The 16321-nt window shown below is 37.6% G+C and overlaps 1 protein-coding gene across 1 annotated transcript in view; it reads right to left on the reverse strand.

The window, feature by feature from the left end:
• The window catches only part of LOC136863926 (cytoplasmic aconitate hydratase), a 781251-nt gene that overhangs the window by 629177 nt on the left and 135753 nt on the right, over positions 1–16321 (reverse strand). Inside the window, exon 4 of the mRNA XM_067140355.2 lies at positions 4143–4288. Within this exon, the coding sequence (XP_066996456.1) occupies positions 4143–4288 (146 nt within the window). The remainder of the gene's footprint in view (positions 1–4142; positions 4289–16321) is intronic.

Below are 16321 nucleotides of genomic sequence, written 5' to 3' on the forward strand. Positions count from 1 at the left end.
GAGTTCTTTTATCTTTAAATTTCCATACTTAAATTTTCTTCTGTCGTAATCTATTTTACTCTCACACTATAACATATTTTCAATTCTGCTACCACTACTCTGTGGTCTCCATCACGCCTCACCTGGTAGTGCTGTTACATCCATTAACTGTTTATGATTTAATTTCTCAATCAAAAAATAATCAATAACTGTTTTTGTCTTCCTTTCACCCCAGCCATGTCTGGTGATCTTTCTTGTATTCTTCTTTCTAAACCAAATGTTACCCACAATAATTCCATTTCTCTCACAAAAATCAATCAACTTATTTACCTCACTGTCTCCTTCTCCATACCCAAATGGACCAATCACTTCTTTATCAATTCTGTCATTTCCAACCTGTGCATTGTCTCCCACGACTATCACTTCCACATTGGTGATTACTTCCTCGAGTGTCTCCAAGAAGTCTTCTATATTTTCCTCACTGCTTCTAGTCTGGGGTGCATAAACTTGGATGATATCTTTCACTCCTCCTTCCATCCTCAGTCATAATTTTGTTGTCAATCATTCCTACTCCATTCTTTGCCTCACCTCCTCCACTCCAGTACAAGGTGTACCCTCTACTCATCCTCTTCACTCCCCTTCCCCTCCACTTAACCTCACTGTCCCACCATCATTGCAAGATTCTCTTTCTCCATAAAATCAATGAACTATTCTGATTTTCCTGTCGGGGTTATAACATTTATTATTCCCACCTACATAATACTTCTGAATATTGGACATTACTTTCTTGTTAGAGCGGCTGACATATGTTTTGCATTAAGTGTTTTCATCTGAAATATGTTCATTGATGTATTTGAGAAGGAAATTTGTGAGCGTTGGATTCTTGAGATTAAACAGAGGAAAGGCCTGATAGTGGTCTGAGGAAAATTGTGTTAGCCTATTCTGAAACACTACACAAGCTGTTTTTGCATAGCAGAATTCGTATTATATTTACTTCTTTGCCAGAGGTCCTAAGTCAACATAACGACGGCATATTATGACAAGAAGATCATAACCATAATTTTTGCTATTACAGTGAAACCTCGATTCTCCGTTTTTCGAGGGACCATGAAAATAAAACGTACAACACGGGAAAACGGAAAATCCGGGAATGAATGAAAACCATCAACGATTTGGCTAAACATCACAAAAATGAAATATGTATAATTATAATCTTACAAAAACTCCTAAACCAAACTAAACTACAGCCCCAGTGGCACTTTGCCTGCCAAGCGACCGCTGCTCAGCCCGAAGGCCTGCAGATTACGAGGTGCGCAGGGTCAGTGCGACGAATCCTCTCGGCCGATATTCCTGGCTCTCTAGATCGGGGTCGCCAGCTCACCATTAGATAGCTTCACAATTGAAGGTAATCACGTAGACTGAATGGACCTGGAACCAGACTTATTATCCAGGTAAAATTGCCTGACCTGGTCGCAATCGAACCCGGGCCCTCTGAATGAGAGGCAGGCATGTCAGACCGCGAAACTGCATTAATTTCCGGTACGCGAGTTCAAAATCTCTATACTTTATATTCAATTTTACAGGGGAATCTTCGTCAGTTTCCTGCGAAAACTTCTTTCAGTTCAGCAACTTTGATTACGCTAGCCAAACTCTTCGAAAAATCTAATAACGCCAAGCCAAATGACAATCGACCACAAGTAGTTTTTAATTCTCTCATCTAATAAAATGAAGCACATTAGATACAAAAGCACCTAAAATGATGGCAAAATCCCTTCATTTCTTAATCTTTGATTGTAATTTGGTCTCCGGTATACGGGTATACTGTTCCTAGTCAGTTTCTGGAAATCTCGTAGCGCGCAAATTAGGCCTACATCGACTTTTAAAGGTTATGTTGAACTCAAAAACATGGTTTCGAATGTATCTATTCTTAAAAGTTCTCGAATGCATTATATTAAATTCTGCCCGTCATAAATTCAATCAAATTGGAAAGATAAAAGAAATATCATCAAAACTTCAGAAATTACGGTTATTCGTGACCTTGAGGTCATCTGGAAAGCGCGCTCGCTGCACATGTCAGTACGAGTTGGAAATGGTACCAACCATTTAAATTTAACGTGCGCAAATAAAACGACTGCGGTTTTGTGGTATTTTGACACGAAAACGTAAAATTCCCAGTCTTACATTAGGACCTAAACAGTTAACAGGCAATCCCAAGACCTCCCATGACTTTCTTTTTTAATGTAAGGTGCAACATCTGTTCTGGTCTAGCTAACATAATCATGTACGATAATATCAAAAATACTGAATTTGTGTTAGGAAGGAACAGTTTCGATTCTTGCCTGAAAGTCCAGTTACTGTACAGTGCCCTGAGCAAAGTGCCGAAAACCTGTTCGGCAGTACGATCGAAAAAATGTAAAAATATAAACATCTAACCCTGGATATAATATGGACGTTTTATAAGTGCAAACATTTGACGAAACTCGTTCCGCCTTCAAGCAGAGCTATCGAAACGCGCTGTGTCTCCTTGCAATTGTTGTGGCCACTCTCTGCTGTATGATTTTCCGAGATTCTCTAAACAATACCACCCGAATGTGATGCTAAGATGGTCCCATATGCAAGTTCACCGCCGATCGCTTTTCCAGTACCGGTTACAGTACTTGATGGGACTGGAATTTCTGGACGGTTGATCCGGGAAATCGTTTCTTCAAGGAACGGATAATGCGGGACTTTTACAACGTGATTTAATTACGATGCTCGCGGGACCACGTAATTTGAACGCATATTCCGGGAAAACGTATTTTCCAGGAACGGATAATCGAGGTCCCACTGTATATGTAATTTGATGTTATAATTATTCCTGCAAAGCTGTCTTTGTCTGATATACATATATTTTAGTTATCACATAATCTAATTTTTATTTGGCTGAAGATGGCCACTAAGTGGCTGAAACTAGTTCCGAGACTGATGTAATATCATTTGCTTGATATATTGTATTGAAAAGGCGGACCCTCTCGTCAATTTATTTCTTATAATTGCACTTCAATACAGAACAAAAATGAAATTTATAGCTTATAACGTCATATCAACACATACTTTTCACCTGATGACTTGCCATAACTACTAATTGCTGGGGGGATGTTATGCTTGCAACATGTTGATGAAAACTTATTTGTTTTTAATTGAGAATTGATTATTATATTTCTTTTCAGATTGTTCATTTTTTTTTTTTTTTTTCGGTATTTCAAACAACGCTTTTCACACTAATGTTCCATAGGGCAGATCCAGCAAAGTAATATTCTGTGATGACAGTTACTTTCGCCATACTAACAGAACTTTCTAGCCTATTTGTACTCATCATTGAATCTACTGCAATTTTTAAAGATTATGAAGAGTCAGAATTGTATCATCACTTTAGATGTAAAAACAGCACAATTTTTATAAGAGAGTTTTGGTTTTTTTGCTACTTGCATTACGTCGCACCAACACAGATAGGTCTTATGGCGACGATGGGACAGGAAAAGCCTAGGAATGGGAAGGAAGTGGCCGTGGCCTCAATTAAGGTATAGCTTCAACATCTGCCTGGTGTGAAAATGGGAAAGCATGGAAAACCATCTTCAGGGCTGCCGACAGTGGGGTTCGAACCCACTATCTCCCGGATGCGAGCTCAAAGCTGCGTGCTCCTAACCGCACAGCCAACTCGCCTGGTAGAAGATAGTTTAAATGTGGCTGCTTGTCAAATATTTATTTTAGGTCTTTCTACCCAGTTACTTTTAACATGAACTTATATTCTTGATGATAATGTTAGCTGAAGATGATCCATACAAGGTTTGAAACATATAGTAATATACTACATTTACTATAACTGAATAGTTGACTACAGTATAGTTGTATGTTGAGCGAAGTTTTCTTTGTACACATTTTTGGTCTAAAAAGGGCTATTTATGAGAATCATTCCTGTAAGATTTTCTTAGAGTTCAATTTTTTTAAAGCTGGAAATTGTTTCCTTTAACATTTCATCTGCATCAACATAATTTCCAATGGACGCTAAGAGCTTTAGACATATTTTCAGATTGACATTTCCCCTCGGACACTGACTTTGAACAGCAAAATTTGGGTTCTCTATGCCTAAAATTCTTACTTCATGTAATATTTGTCATTCTTACGTTCGAACGAAGTCTGCCTGGACAGAGTGGTCTATTACAAGATCTGATGGACAGATAGGATTGATCTTATCAGGATCTCCACCAAGCATTTTCATGGCATCTCTCATGGCAGCAAAATCCACTACAGCTGGTACTCCAGTAAAGTCCTAGAAGAAAGCAAAATCACCACTCATTAATACAACTGAATACAATTTATCACAATCATCAATTTTAACTTTATGTAGGGAGAGCAATTTGCAATATTTAGAAACACCCATATGTATTCTATTTAGTGAAAGCATTTACAGAATAGGCTACATACATACATACATCTTAATTTTAAGACTGTTATACCTTTCAGCACTTAATCCACAAGCCTCAGTGAATTAAGTTTGCATCTCCCACTGCAACTAGTTCTGTAGCCACATTTATTTTCACCTCTTATTGTTATGTCAGGAAAAATTAAGTCTTATCATTGATGGTCTTGTCTCCCTCGGCTTCTCTTGCCCTACATGGTCGAGACCATTATATCCCTATGTAACCTATTCTCCTCCATTCGTCTTGCAGTCACCGAAGCCAGTTTATGCATACAAATTCATCAATGCCATTCCTAACTCAGCCTTGATCTCCCCATTCCAAGTACCTTCCTACAAGTATACACATCTGTTTGCACCAGCAATCATCCTCATCCTCGCTAACTTCTTATCTGTTACTTCTAAATTATGAATAAGATTTCTTGAGCACACTCAGCTTTCACTCCTGACCAGCAAAATCGATCTGAAAACATGAAGATGCAAAGATAATTTCATCTTAGAGTTCACTTCCTTCTCACAGAATACCATCTTCCACAACTACTATCTCACTGCATTAGCTTTATTAAACCTTGATTCAATTTCATATTGTATGACCATCTAAGGAGAATACTCATCTTAAGTACTTGAGAATAACCTCCCTTCCTGCAGTTTTGTATTCCCTACCCAACATTCAATCCTCTTGGTTTCTTCCCAACTAATATCACTGCAGTCATGGAAATGGTAATTTTCGTATATCACATGCTGCACCACTTTTCAAGCTCCATGATATTGGACTGCAGGCTTTCAGCACAGTCTACTATTGAGACGAAGTTATCGGTCTAGGTCAAGCTACCTACTAAATTTTCACAAAACTGAAACCATCCTTCCCGTTTTATATCTTTCAATAAATGATCCATGTAAATTGTGAACAAAAAAGTGAAAGATTACAGGCTTGTCTAACCCCTGTAAATATTCCGAATCAATACATTTTTTTAACCTCACACCAATACAGCTAGTTCTTATGGTGAACTCTTACAGTGCCAAAATGCCAGTGCATCGGCACTTACATTCCGTATGAAAAATGCCAGGATGCCGATTCGATCGTCACCCTCTTATAAGAGGTGTAGTTATACAGTAAATCGCTAGAATGCTCCATAAGTGAGATAGTAAGAAGGTGGAATGTTTGTAATTCCTTCTTATGTCATTAGATGGCACTGATATAACTTAACTGTCCATTGTGTATGATCTGTGAGCGCTTGACTATGATCCAATATGGCAGCCTCCTTGTTTAAGTCCACGTGTTAGATTTGTTTTCAATAATTTTACGTTCTGACGCCTTTGAGTTATTTTGATTTATGAATTTCATTTTCCGTACTGACATTTACCAATCGTCATAAAAGGAAAGAAAAATTCCACCTAATCAATACATTTATTTTCTTGTAAAGTATTACAATCTAGGACCGGTTTCGACCCTTCATAGGTCATCCTCAGCTATATCAATCACATTTGCATTTCTATCTTATACCTCTGAAAGACCTTCATGATATATTGTTTCATAATTTTCAGTGAAAACTTATCTTAAAAACTTACAAATTTATAAGCGTTGTGTTAAAATTAAAAATTAAAATTACAAAACTTTGTCTATTATATATATGCACTTTGGCTGACAGAATGCGTCCTTGGGTTAATTAAGCATCTATCTTAGGTATTGTTGCTTATTCTGTTGAATCGATTCCCTTTTTATACTTATGTACAATCGTTTCAATGTCCCTAATACATTGACTATATTACTAGACATTCAAGTGTTTTTAAAAAAACTTCTGCAGTAAATGATAAATGTCTATTAAATAGAATGCTTATGTTTTATACAATACATAATCAACATAATATGAAACTTGTAATTTTATGCAAGAAGGAACTGACATTTAATCATTAGACTTAAAAGCCAACCATACACGGCATATTTAAATATTATCAATACCTGATGTTATATAAAGACAAATTGTTACAATATTTTACCACATAACAACGCAAGAACCAAAGCAATAAGTATTCTAGACTTTAAAGTACAATGATTAGACTTTAAAATATATTAGTGTGTTTATGTAAAAATATTTTATAGAGGTCAACACGCATTTATATTCTACCTAAAATAATATCACTCCAGCAATATGGTGTAAAGATGTAACATGATATTTTATTGTAATTATCACGCAAGTTTTATTTATCAAATTTTACTGATAGTCTATTCACGATTGTACATAAGTATAAAAAGGGAATCGATTCAACAGAATAAGCAACAATACCTAAGATAGATGCTTAATTAACCCAAGGACGCATTCTGTCAGCCAAAGTGCATGTATATAATAGACAAAGTTTTGTCATTTTAATTTTTAATTTTAACACAACGCTTGTAAATTTGTAAGTTTTTAAGATAAGTTTTCACTGAAAATTATATCATGAAGGTCTTTCAGAGGTATAAGATAGAAATGCAAATGTGATTCTGATATAGCTGAGGATGACCTATGAAGGGTCGAAACCGGTCCTAGATTGTAATACTTTACAAGAAAATAAATGTATTGATTAGGTGGAATTTTTCTTTCCTTTTATGACGATTTGAGTTATTTATCGTAATATATTAAGTTTATTATTATTTCTACTGTATTTATAGTTACATAGCAATTTATTTAGGTCATAGTAAAGCTGTAAATAAGGCATTTATCACAACAAGGCATGTCGTCACGTAGGCCTATTTCGGAAGAAGAAATTGAGGAAATTTTGGATTATTTTGTGGTGTTCTAAATGGTCTAAATAAATATTGGCCAGGATACCCGAGGCTAGAGCTCCCATTGCTAATCCATTTTGACTATAAATAGTGTTGTTGAATGTAAAATAGTTGTTTCTTGTGACAAACTCTAGAATTTTCATGCATTGTTCAATCTCTAACTTCCCCAGTTGACCTTGACTACTTAAATTCATTCTAATTATATGTAGCAAAGGCCCGCATCTAGATTGTGGTCCAAACGTAAGTGCAGCATGCTCACATGAAATTTATCATTAACGTTCTGGTGGAGGATTTTGTAATAAATTAGGCTATTTACATTCTTCACTTTAGTATGGATTTTACTTGATTTTGTATGTTCTTCTTATCTCCTGACCTGTTTTGTAGTAACAAATACTGCTACTAGGCACAGTTCTCTCAAATGATCACTATCACACTCCCAAAATTCATAAAATATCCAATCGTTGACAGGTTACACTGCTGGTGTCTTTCTCTCCACATGCTCCATGTTTTAGGCAATGAATTTATAAATAGGAAAGAAGGCCTACTTTAACAATATAAATTAATATATATGATCCCGGATAAGAGTTAAGACTAAATATCTTCCCTTAGGGCCGTTTTCTCCAAATGAGTTTAAACTAGGTTTGTTTTAATCTGGTTTAAGTATTAGTTTAAACTAACATTCGTTTTCCCCACACTGGTTTAAACTTTGTAACAAGTTTAAACTTACAAGTAACTAATCTCATTTTAAGTTTAAACTTGGTTCAAAGTTAAACCTTCTATACTGTAGGTTTAAATTGCAGTTTATATTCAGCCTTCTTGACATTTTATTAACGTATCTGTGATTTTCCTAGTAGAATGGTTAGTTTTGACTACCAGTACTGCAGTACTTAAATCTGGAAAATCGGATCTAAGGGAGTTTTTTGATGGATTTATAATTCATAAGCAAACAGCAAGGATTGTCTAGTATCAAGGAAGGACTCATTTAAAATGTCAACTGCACAAAATAATCCTATTTTGCTAGAAGCAATGATTCTGGTTGCTTTAAAATATTATGCAGCAGGCATTTTTCTCATTAAAAACAGGGACCACAGACCTTAAATTGCAGTCTCCATATAATATTATATAAAATACTGTTGGTGGCATGAATACTGTAATGTGAAGCATAAAAATTTTCGTACATACGTGGTGTTATACGTCCGCTCTCTGTGCGGTGTCTGATGGCCGTGGTCGTTAAAGCATTATGTCAGCATCATCCGAAACCATAATTAAATGGTTCAAATCCAGGTGATCAAAAATATTTTTACCATCAGAATGTTGGCTGGCATGGTAGGAAATGTGGTGGTATACAATTTCTAATGGCTAGATTGCATGCCAAAATCCTGGATTCAATCCCGAACCTCTCTGCCATGTTCATATGGAGTGAAGGCATTGACGCTGTTGATGGCGATACATCCGCTGGATGGCGACGCTAAGCCCTGAGTAGAGCTCTTGGTGCTATTCGGATAGCAGTAGGCTATGTCGAAACCGGGCTTTACCCTCCACATTCCTACTAATAATAATACTGTTTCTACGTCCCACTAACTACTTTTGACTGTTTTCGGGGACGCCGAGGTGCTGGGATTTTGTCCCGCATGAGTTCTTTTACATGCCATTAAATCTACCGACATGAGGATGACGTATTTGAGCACCTTCAAATACCACCAGACTCAACCAGGATCGAACCTACCAAGTTGGGTTCAGGCGGCCAGCGCCTCAACTGTCTGAGCCGCTCAGTACGGTGATCCCTTCATACTATCATATATATTGTACTTCAATAAATATTTATGGAATCAGAAAAATAACAAAGTGTTTCATGCTTGCTAGTAAACTAGTAATAAAATAAATTATTGTCAAGAATGTTTCATCCTAAATATTGCCAGCATACCAGCAATAGAAATATTAATGCTATAGGGAGAAGGGTATTATGCATACAGTACTACATAACGCGAACTAGGTTATGTTATAAACTAGTATAGAATCAAGTAATACATCTCCAAATAATACATCCTCACTGGTCTGTCTGCTGGATCTGAGGTTTGCGAGATTGATCCCAGCTGAGGGCGATGGATTTTAATAGGAGATAAATAGAGCATGTTTGGAATTTGTTTACTTGAAATTCACATAAATGTTGATTTATGAGGAAAGGAATATTGCTAAAAGTAATTGTAGACAATAATGGGTAAAATTATATGAAACAACACTTCGCACAAATGTAAACTACTTACTTATCAGTAGAGCTAATATCCAGCTGAATTTCTACTTTATTACATTTTGTCTGTCATTTCCAAGGAGCCCTGTCAAATGGAGGTGAGACTCCATCACTCCAATAGGTCCGAGGCTTACCAGAAACATTTTGAGTGTGCTGGATAAATTTCTATGAAGTAATGTGCGAACCTAACACATAACCCAAGTGAAAATTTCACTCTTAAGAGTTTAGGACTACTGGAGGAGCATCCTGCTACCGTATGTGACGGTAGATAATACCTGCGACTGTCTGGCTGAGGGTCTGGCAGCCAGTACCAAACTATAAACTAAGGAAGAATCAACGTCTGCAGACGGAGTTTTCCCTTAGCGGGTCTGACGAAACTTGTGTGAAGGAAATGACACACAAATTTATCACTACATGGCTGTCTTGCAGATCGAATACCTTGTGTTAGGCCCAGCTAGCCAGCAGGAGGAAAAAATTGTCAAATTTCTTTCAACAGTAAAACGAGCCTCGGATGTAAATAAAAACCAAGACATAGACCTCCCCCTCTGTATAATTCTGGTAAGGATGACTGATTAGCCCATTGTCAAAGAACAAAACTCGAGGACAGAAAAACAAATTCAAAATAGCAACATTAAATACCATAACACTGACTGCTAAATGTGAGAAGCCTGTAGATCTCATGGAAAGAAGAAAGACTGAAGTCCTTGTACGGAGCGAAACAAAGTGGGAAGAAAAAGGAAATAAATTGCTGCAGGAAGGTTACAAACTCTACTGGCTTGGAAATAAGAAGAAAACAAGGAATACCGGGCAAGTTAGCCGTGCGGTTAGGGGTGCGCAGCTGTGAGCTTTTATCCATGAGATAGTGGGTTTGAATCCCACTGTCGGCAGCCCTGAAGATGATTTTCCGTGGTTTCCCATTTTAACACCAGGCGATCAACTACAGGCTGTACCTTAAGTAAGGCCATGGCCGTTTCCTTTTCACTCCTAGGCCTTTCCTATCCCATCGTCGGCATAAAAACTGTGTCGGTGTGACGTAAAACAAATTGTGAAAGAAAAAAACAAGGAATGGTGTACAGTAAAACCTGCCTTAACGGACACCTCTCACCGGTGGACAGCCCTCATTGGCGGACGATGTTCTAGGTCCGTAATTAAATACCATGTTGTGTATGAGTAATTTACCCCTCTTATACAGACACCCTTTATTACAGACGCGGACATACCATAGCCATGAGAAACTCCAATTAAACCTCTCCTAATGGACACTTTCTTTTTCAAAAAATACCGTATTTGTATCCTGTACAGTATGTATTCGCTTACTTTTTGCACATGCGGTACTTCCAAGAATCGCAGCAAGGCAACACTAAGCTATGCTATCACTTCTGGAAGTTGTGTGATCAGACATGCTCGACAACGCTGGAATTCGTACCTTCACTGTCAGGTTACTTTTCATTGACTTGTGGGATTGTGATGTGTTCAGTTTTACGTAAATAAGTTGGTGTAAACATGGCTCCGAGGAAGTTTTTAAATCTAAAAGAAAAGGTAGGTCGTAAATGTGAGAAGTGTGGTTTGCGTAAACTGTCCGAAATGTTCAAGATTGGAAAGGCACAGGCAGCTGAAATTGTGAAAAATGAAGGGGAACTAGTGAAAGAATGGCATTTAAATGGAAACAAAATGCGCATTAAACTGTTCCAAAGTGGTAGTGGAGCTCTCATTGACAAGGCAACACTAGCTGCAGCAGCCCATCTACAATTTTCCCATGTCAGTACAGTGCAGTATATTGTACATTGTATACGGTATACAATTAAAGGTACATTTGCGAGAATTGTTAACACCTACAATACATGGGTTATTGTGTTTCAACTTATGTTTAATGTTACCAGTTTCATAACCTCTCTCGGGCGGTCACCCCTTCATAACGGACATTTTTTTCGGTCCCGAAGGTGTCCGTTGTAGAGAGGTTTTACTGAACAACGTTTTCTTATAATTTTGCGTCCACCTTATTCAATACATAAAAATTTATTGCATAGATGTAATTACATATATTTTTAAATCAGTACTAGTTTCGACGCCCTACTGCGTCATCATCAGCTGAATAGAGACTTTTAGAAAAATTGACAATCGTTGATAAACATCAACACCAAATTCATCACAACTTAAAACCATATGACAACAATGAAACTGTGTTAAAAATATACTGTCTCTAAGTTCATAGTTTCAACAAGTCGGAGACTTGCGAGCCTTATGCCACAATCTGATAAAAACATATGCAAACTGGTTTGCTCACTTATGATATAAAGTGGATTTAAAAAAGAACAACAATTTATAAAAGAGAAATAATCTTGAAACACTATGTGCTTAATTTATCGCACTTCTTAAAACTTCACGTAGTATCGTAGCAGAAATAGTTCAATAAAATCTAAAGAGTCACTTTAACAGTATCATTTAATGAGCAATCCTAATGAGGTGGAAATGAACACACAGTCCTTTGAGATGTTATCAAGAACAATGTTCCCAGTTCAATGCAGGCCTCTAATAACAAGAATGCTATAAACTATCAATTCACCGATAAGGCAAGAAATGAAACTGTGTCTTTTTTTTTTGCTAGGGGCTTTACGTCGCACCGACACAGATAGGTCTTATGGCGACGATGGGGTAGGAAAGGCCTAGGATTTGGAAGGAAGCGGCCGTGGCCTTAATTAAGGTACAGCCCCAGCATTTGCCTGGTGTGAAAATGGGAAACCACGGAAAACCATTTTCAGGGCTGCCGATAGTGGGATTCGAACCTACTATCTCCCGGATGCAAGCTCACAGCCACGCGCCTCTACGCGCACGGCCAACTCGCCCGGTGAAACTGTGTCTTATAACGTAATTGTTTCTATGTGACTCACCTCAAAAGGTCGCTGACTATGCGAAGCGCAATGAAGCACAGCCAAGCAGTGTTGTGATAAGATTCAAGTGCCCAAGGTGGGCTGGGATTGAAGAGGAGAAGTAGGGGCAAGTGGGGGGAGCAACTAAGGAACAGCAATTCGGTGGAGCTCTGGAGAGCGTGGTCATAAGAAGCAACTGGCAAAGCTATTACGAATAATACGAAACACCGAACTATTGACGAGAACCTGTACGTTTTTAAAAAACACGATAAGGAAATCAAATAAAATATTTTATTTTTCAGAAATCCCATTGAAATTAAGGTTTGGATTAAAATACTGTTCCAGGTGTATATAGCAACACTCCGTAACATCCAGCAAACTTCCTTTTCATAAGTACTCCAAGACCTCAATGTCATGTTCTGTAGATGTAAATTTATGCTTTAGATCGTGCATATGCTGGCCTACCATGGAAAACCTGTTATATTTTATGGCATTAGTATGTTCTGTATATCTAACTTTAAGGTTTAGTCTTGTTTGACCTAGATATGTCCACCCACAGTCGTTACATCTAAATCTACACACACCCGATTTGGAATATGGGTTTTATTTACTGACTGAGGCTGAATTATGTAATACATCAGTATTATTATTATTAATATTATTATTATTATTATTATTATTATTATTATTATTATTATTATTATTATCATCATCATCATCATCAGTATGAAATGAAATCCTAACATTATGCTTTCTGAAAATATTAGTAAACCTATATATATCCTTGTTATAAGTAAATATTGCAAACGCCTTGTAATTACATCTACGTAACTAATTTTTATGTCACCTTTCAGCATTATGCCCCTATGAATAAAGCATATGTATTAAGTCTTACGCCATCTCCCTAGTCCCATGTGTAGCCAACAGTACACAAATCGAGGTAAGAGTGGCAATACAGATTGGGATGGATTAAATCCAATGATAAAGGACTGTAGACTGTCTATGCATAAATTAAACAATGCATTTTAAAGCTATGTACTTTTAAAGCTGTATCTCAGATGTGGTAATATATGTCATAAACTAAAAATGTTATTTATTTCAATAAGCCTATCCCTTTGTTCACCACTCCTAATACTGCAATCTACTTTTCATCAATGAACATATGCACAGCTGTTGTTGTTTGAGTCATCAGTCCATAGACTGGTTTGATGCAGCTCTCCATGCCACCCTATCCTGTGCTAACCTTTTCATTTCTACGTAACTATTGCATCCTACGTCTGCCCTAATCTGCTTGTCATATTCATACCTTGGCCTACCCCTACCGTTCTTACCCCCTACACTTCCTTCAAAAACCAACTGAACAAGTCCTGGGTGTCTTAAGATGTGACCTATCATTCTAACTCTTCTTCTCGTCAAATTTAGAAAAATTGATCTCCTCTCACCAGTTCGATTCAGTATCTCTTCATTCGTGATTAGATCTATCCATCTCACCTTCAGCATTCTTCTGTAACACCACATTTCAAAAGCTTCTATTCTCTTTCTTTCTGAGCCAGTTATTGTCCATGTTTCACTTCCATACAATGCCACGCTCCACACGAACGTCTTCAAAAACATCTTTCTAATTCCGATATCAATGTTTGAAGTGAGCAAATTTCTTTTCTTAAGAAAGCTCTTCCTTGCTTGTGCTAGTCTCCATTTTATGTCCTCTTTACTTCTGCCATCGTTAGTTATTTTACTACCCAAGTAACAATATTCATCTACTTCCTTTAAGACTTCATTTCCTAATCTAATATTTCCCGCATCACCTGCCTTCGCTCGACTGCACTCCATTACTTTTGTTTTGGACTTATTTATTTTCATCTTGTACTCCTTATACAAGACTTCATCCATACCATTCAGCAACTTCTCGAAATCTTCTGCAGTCTCAGATAGAATAACAATATCATCGGCAAATCTCAAGGTTTTGATTTCTTCTCCTTGGACTGTGATTCCCTTTCCAAATTTCTCTTTGATTTCCCTTACTGCCTGTTCTATGTAAACATTGAAAAGGAGAGGGGACAGACTGCAGCCTTGCCTCACTCCTTTCTGGATTGCTGCTTCTTTTTCAAAGCCCTCGATTCTTATCACTGCAGACTGATTTTTATACAGATTGTCGATAATTCTTCGTTCTCGGTATCTGATCCCCATCATCTTCAGAATCATAAATAGCTTGGTCCAATCAACATTATCGAATGCCTTTTCTAGATCTACGAATGCCATGTACGTGGGCTTGTCCTTCTTGATTCGATCCTCTAAGATCAGACGTAAAGTCAGGATTGCTTCACGTGTTCCTACATTTCTTCTGAAGCCAAATTGATCTTCTTCCAACTCAGCTTCAACTTGTTTTTCCATTCTTCTGTAAATAATACGTGTTAAAATTTTGCAGGCATGAGATACTAAACTAATGGTGCGGTAGTTTTCACACCTGTCAGCACCGGCTTTCTTGGGAATAGGTACAACAACATTCTGCCGAAAATCGGATGGGACTTCTCCTGTCTCATACATCTTGCACACTAAATGAAATAACCTTGCCATGCTGGTTTCTCCTAAGGCAGTCAGTAATTCAGAGGGAATGTCATCAATTCCAGGTGCCTTGTTCCTATTTAGGTCACTCACAGCTCTGTCAAACTCTGACCTCAAAATTGGGTCTCCCATTTCATCAGCATCAACAGCCTCTTCATGTTCCAGAACCAAATTATCTACATCTTTACCTTGATACACCTGTTGGATATGCTCCTGCCATCTTTCTGCTTTGTCTTCTTTCCCTAGAAGTGGTTTTCCATCTGAGCTCTTAATATTCATACACCTAGATTTCCTTTCTCCAAAGGTTTCCTTGATTTTCCTGTATGCAGCATCTACCTTTCCCAGGACCATACAGCCTTCGACATCCTTGCACTTCTCCTTCAGCCATTCTTCCTTAGCTATCTTGCACTTTCTATCCTCTTGATTCTTTAATCGCCTGTATTCTTTTCTTCCCTCTTCATTTCTAGCGTTCTTGTATTTTCGTCGTTCATCAATCAGGTCTAGTATCTCCTGAGTTATCCACTGATTCTTAGTTGATCTTTTCTTCCTTCCTAACATTTCTTCAGCAGCCCTACTGACTTCATTTTTCATGACTCTCCACTCTTCCTCTATAGTGTTTCCTTCAGCCTTTTCATTTAGTCCTTGTGCAACATGTTCCTTGAAACAATCCCTCACACTCTTTTCTTTCAACTTGTCTAGATCCCATCTTTTTGCATTCTTTCCTTTCTTCAATTTCTTCAACTTCAGATGGCATTTCATGACCAACAAGTTGTGGTCAGAGTCCACGTCTGCTCCTGGGAAAGTTTTGCAATCCAATACCTGGTTTCTGAATCTCTGCCTAATCATAATGAAGTCTATTTGATACCTTCCAGTGTCTCCAGGTCTCGTCCACGTATACAGCCGTCGTTTGTGGTGTTTGAACCAAGTATTGGCAAGGACTAAATTATGATCAGTGCAGAATTCAACCAGCCGGCTTCCTCTTTCGTTCCTTTGTCCCAACCCAAATTCTCCTACTGTACTACCTTCTCTTCCTTGGCCTACCACTGCATTCCAGTCTCCCATCACAATTAGATTCTCGTCACCTTTTACATATTGTATTAAATCTTCTATCTCCTCATATATTCTTTCGATTTCTTCATCATCCGCTGAACTAGTAGGCATATAGACCTGCACTATTGTGGTGGGCATTGGTTTGGTGTCTATCTTGACGACAATAATTCTTTCACTATGCTGGTCGTAGTAGCTTACCCGCTGCCCTATTTTCTTATTCATTATTAAACCAACTCCTGCATTTCCTCTGTTTGATTTTGTGTTGATAATTCGGTAGTCGCCTGACCAAAAATCTTTTCTTCCTGCCAACGTACTTCACTTATGCCAACTACATCTAACTTTAGCCTATCCATCTCCCTTTTCAGATTCTCTAACCTACCACAACGATTCAAACT

This window comes from Anabrus simplex, chromosome 2 (genome assembly GCF_040414725.1).
Source record: "Anabrus simplex isolate iqAnaSimp1 chromosome 2, ASM4041472v1, whole genome shotgun sequence".
Classification (NCBI taxonomy): Eukaryota; Metazoa; Arthropoda; class Insecta; order Orthoptera; family Tettigoniidae; genus Anabrus; species Anabrus simplex.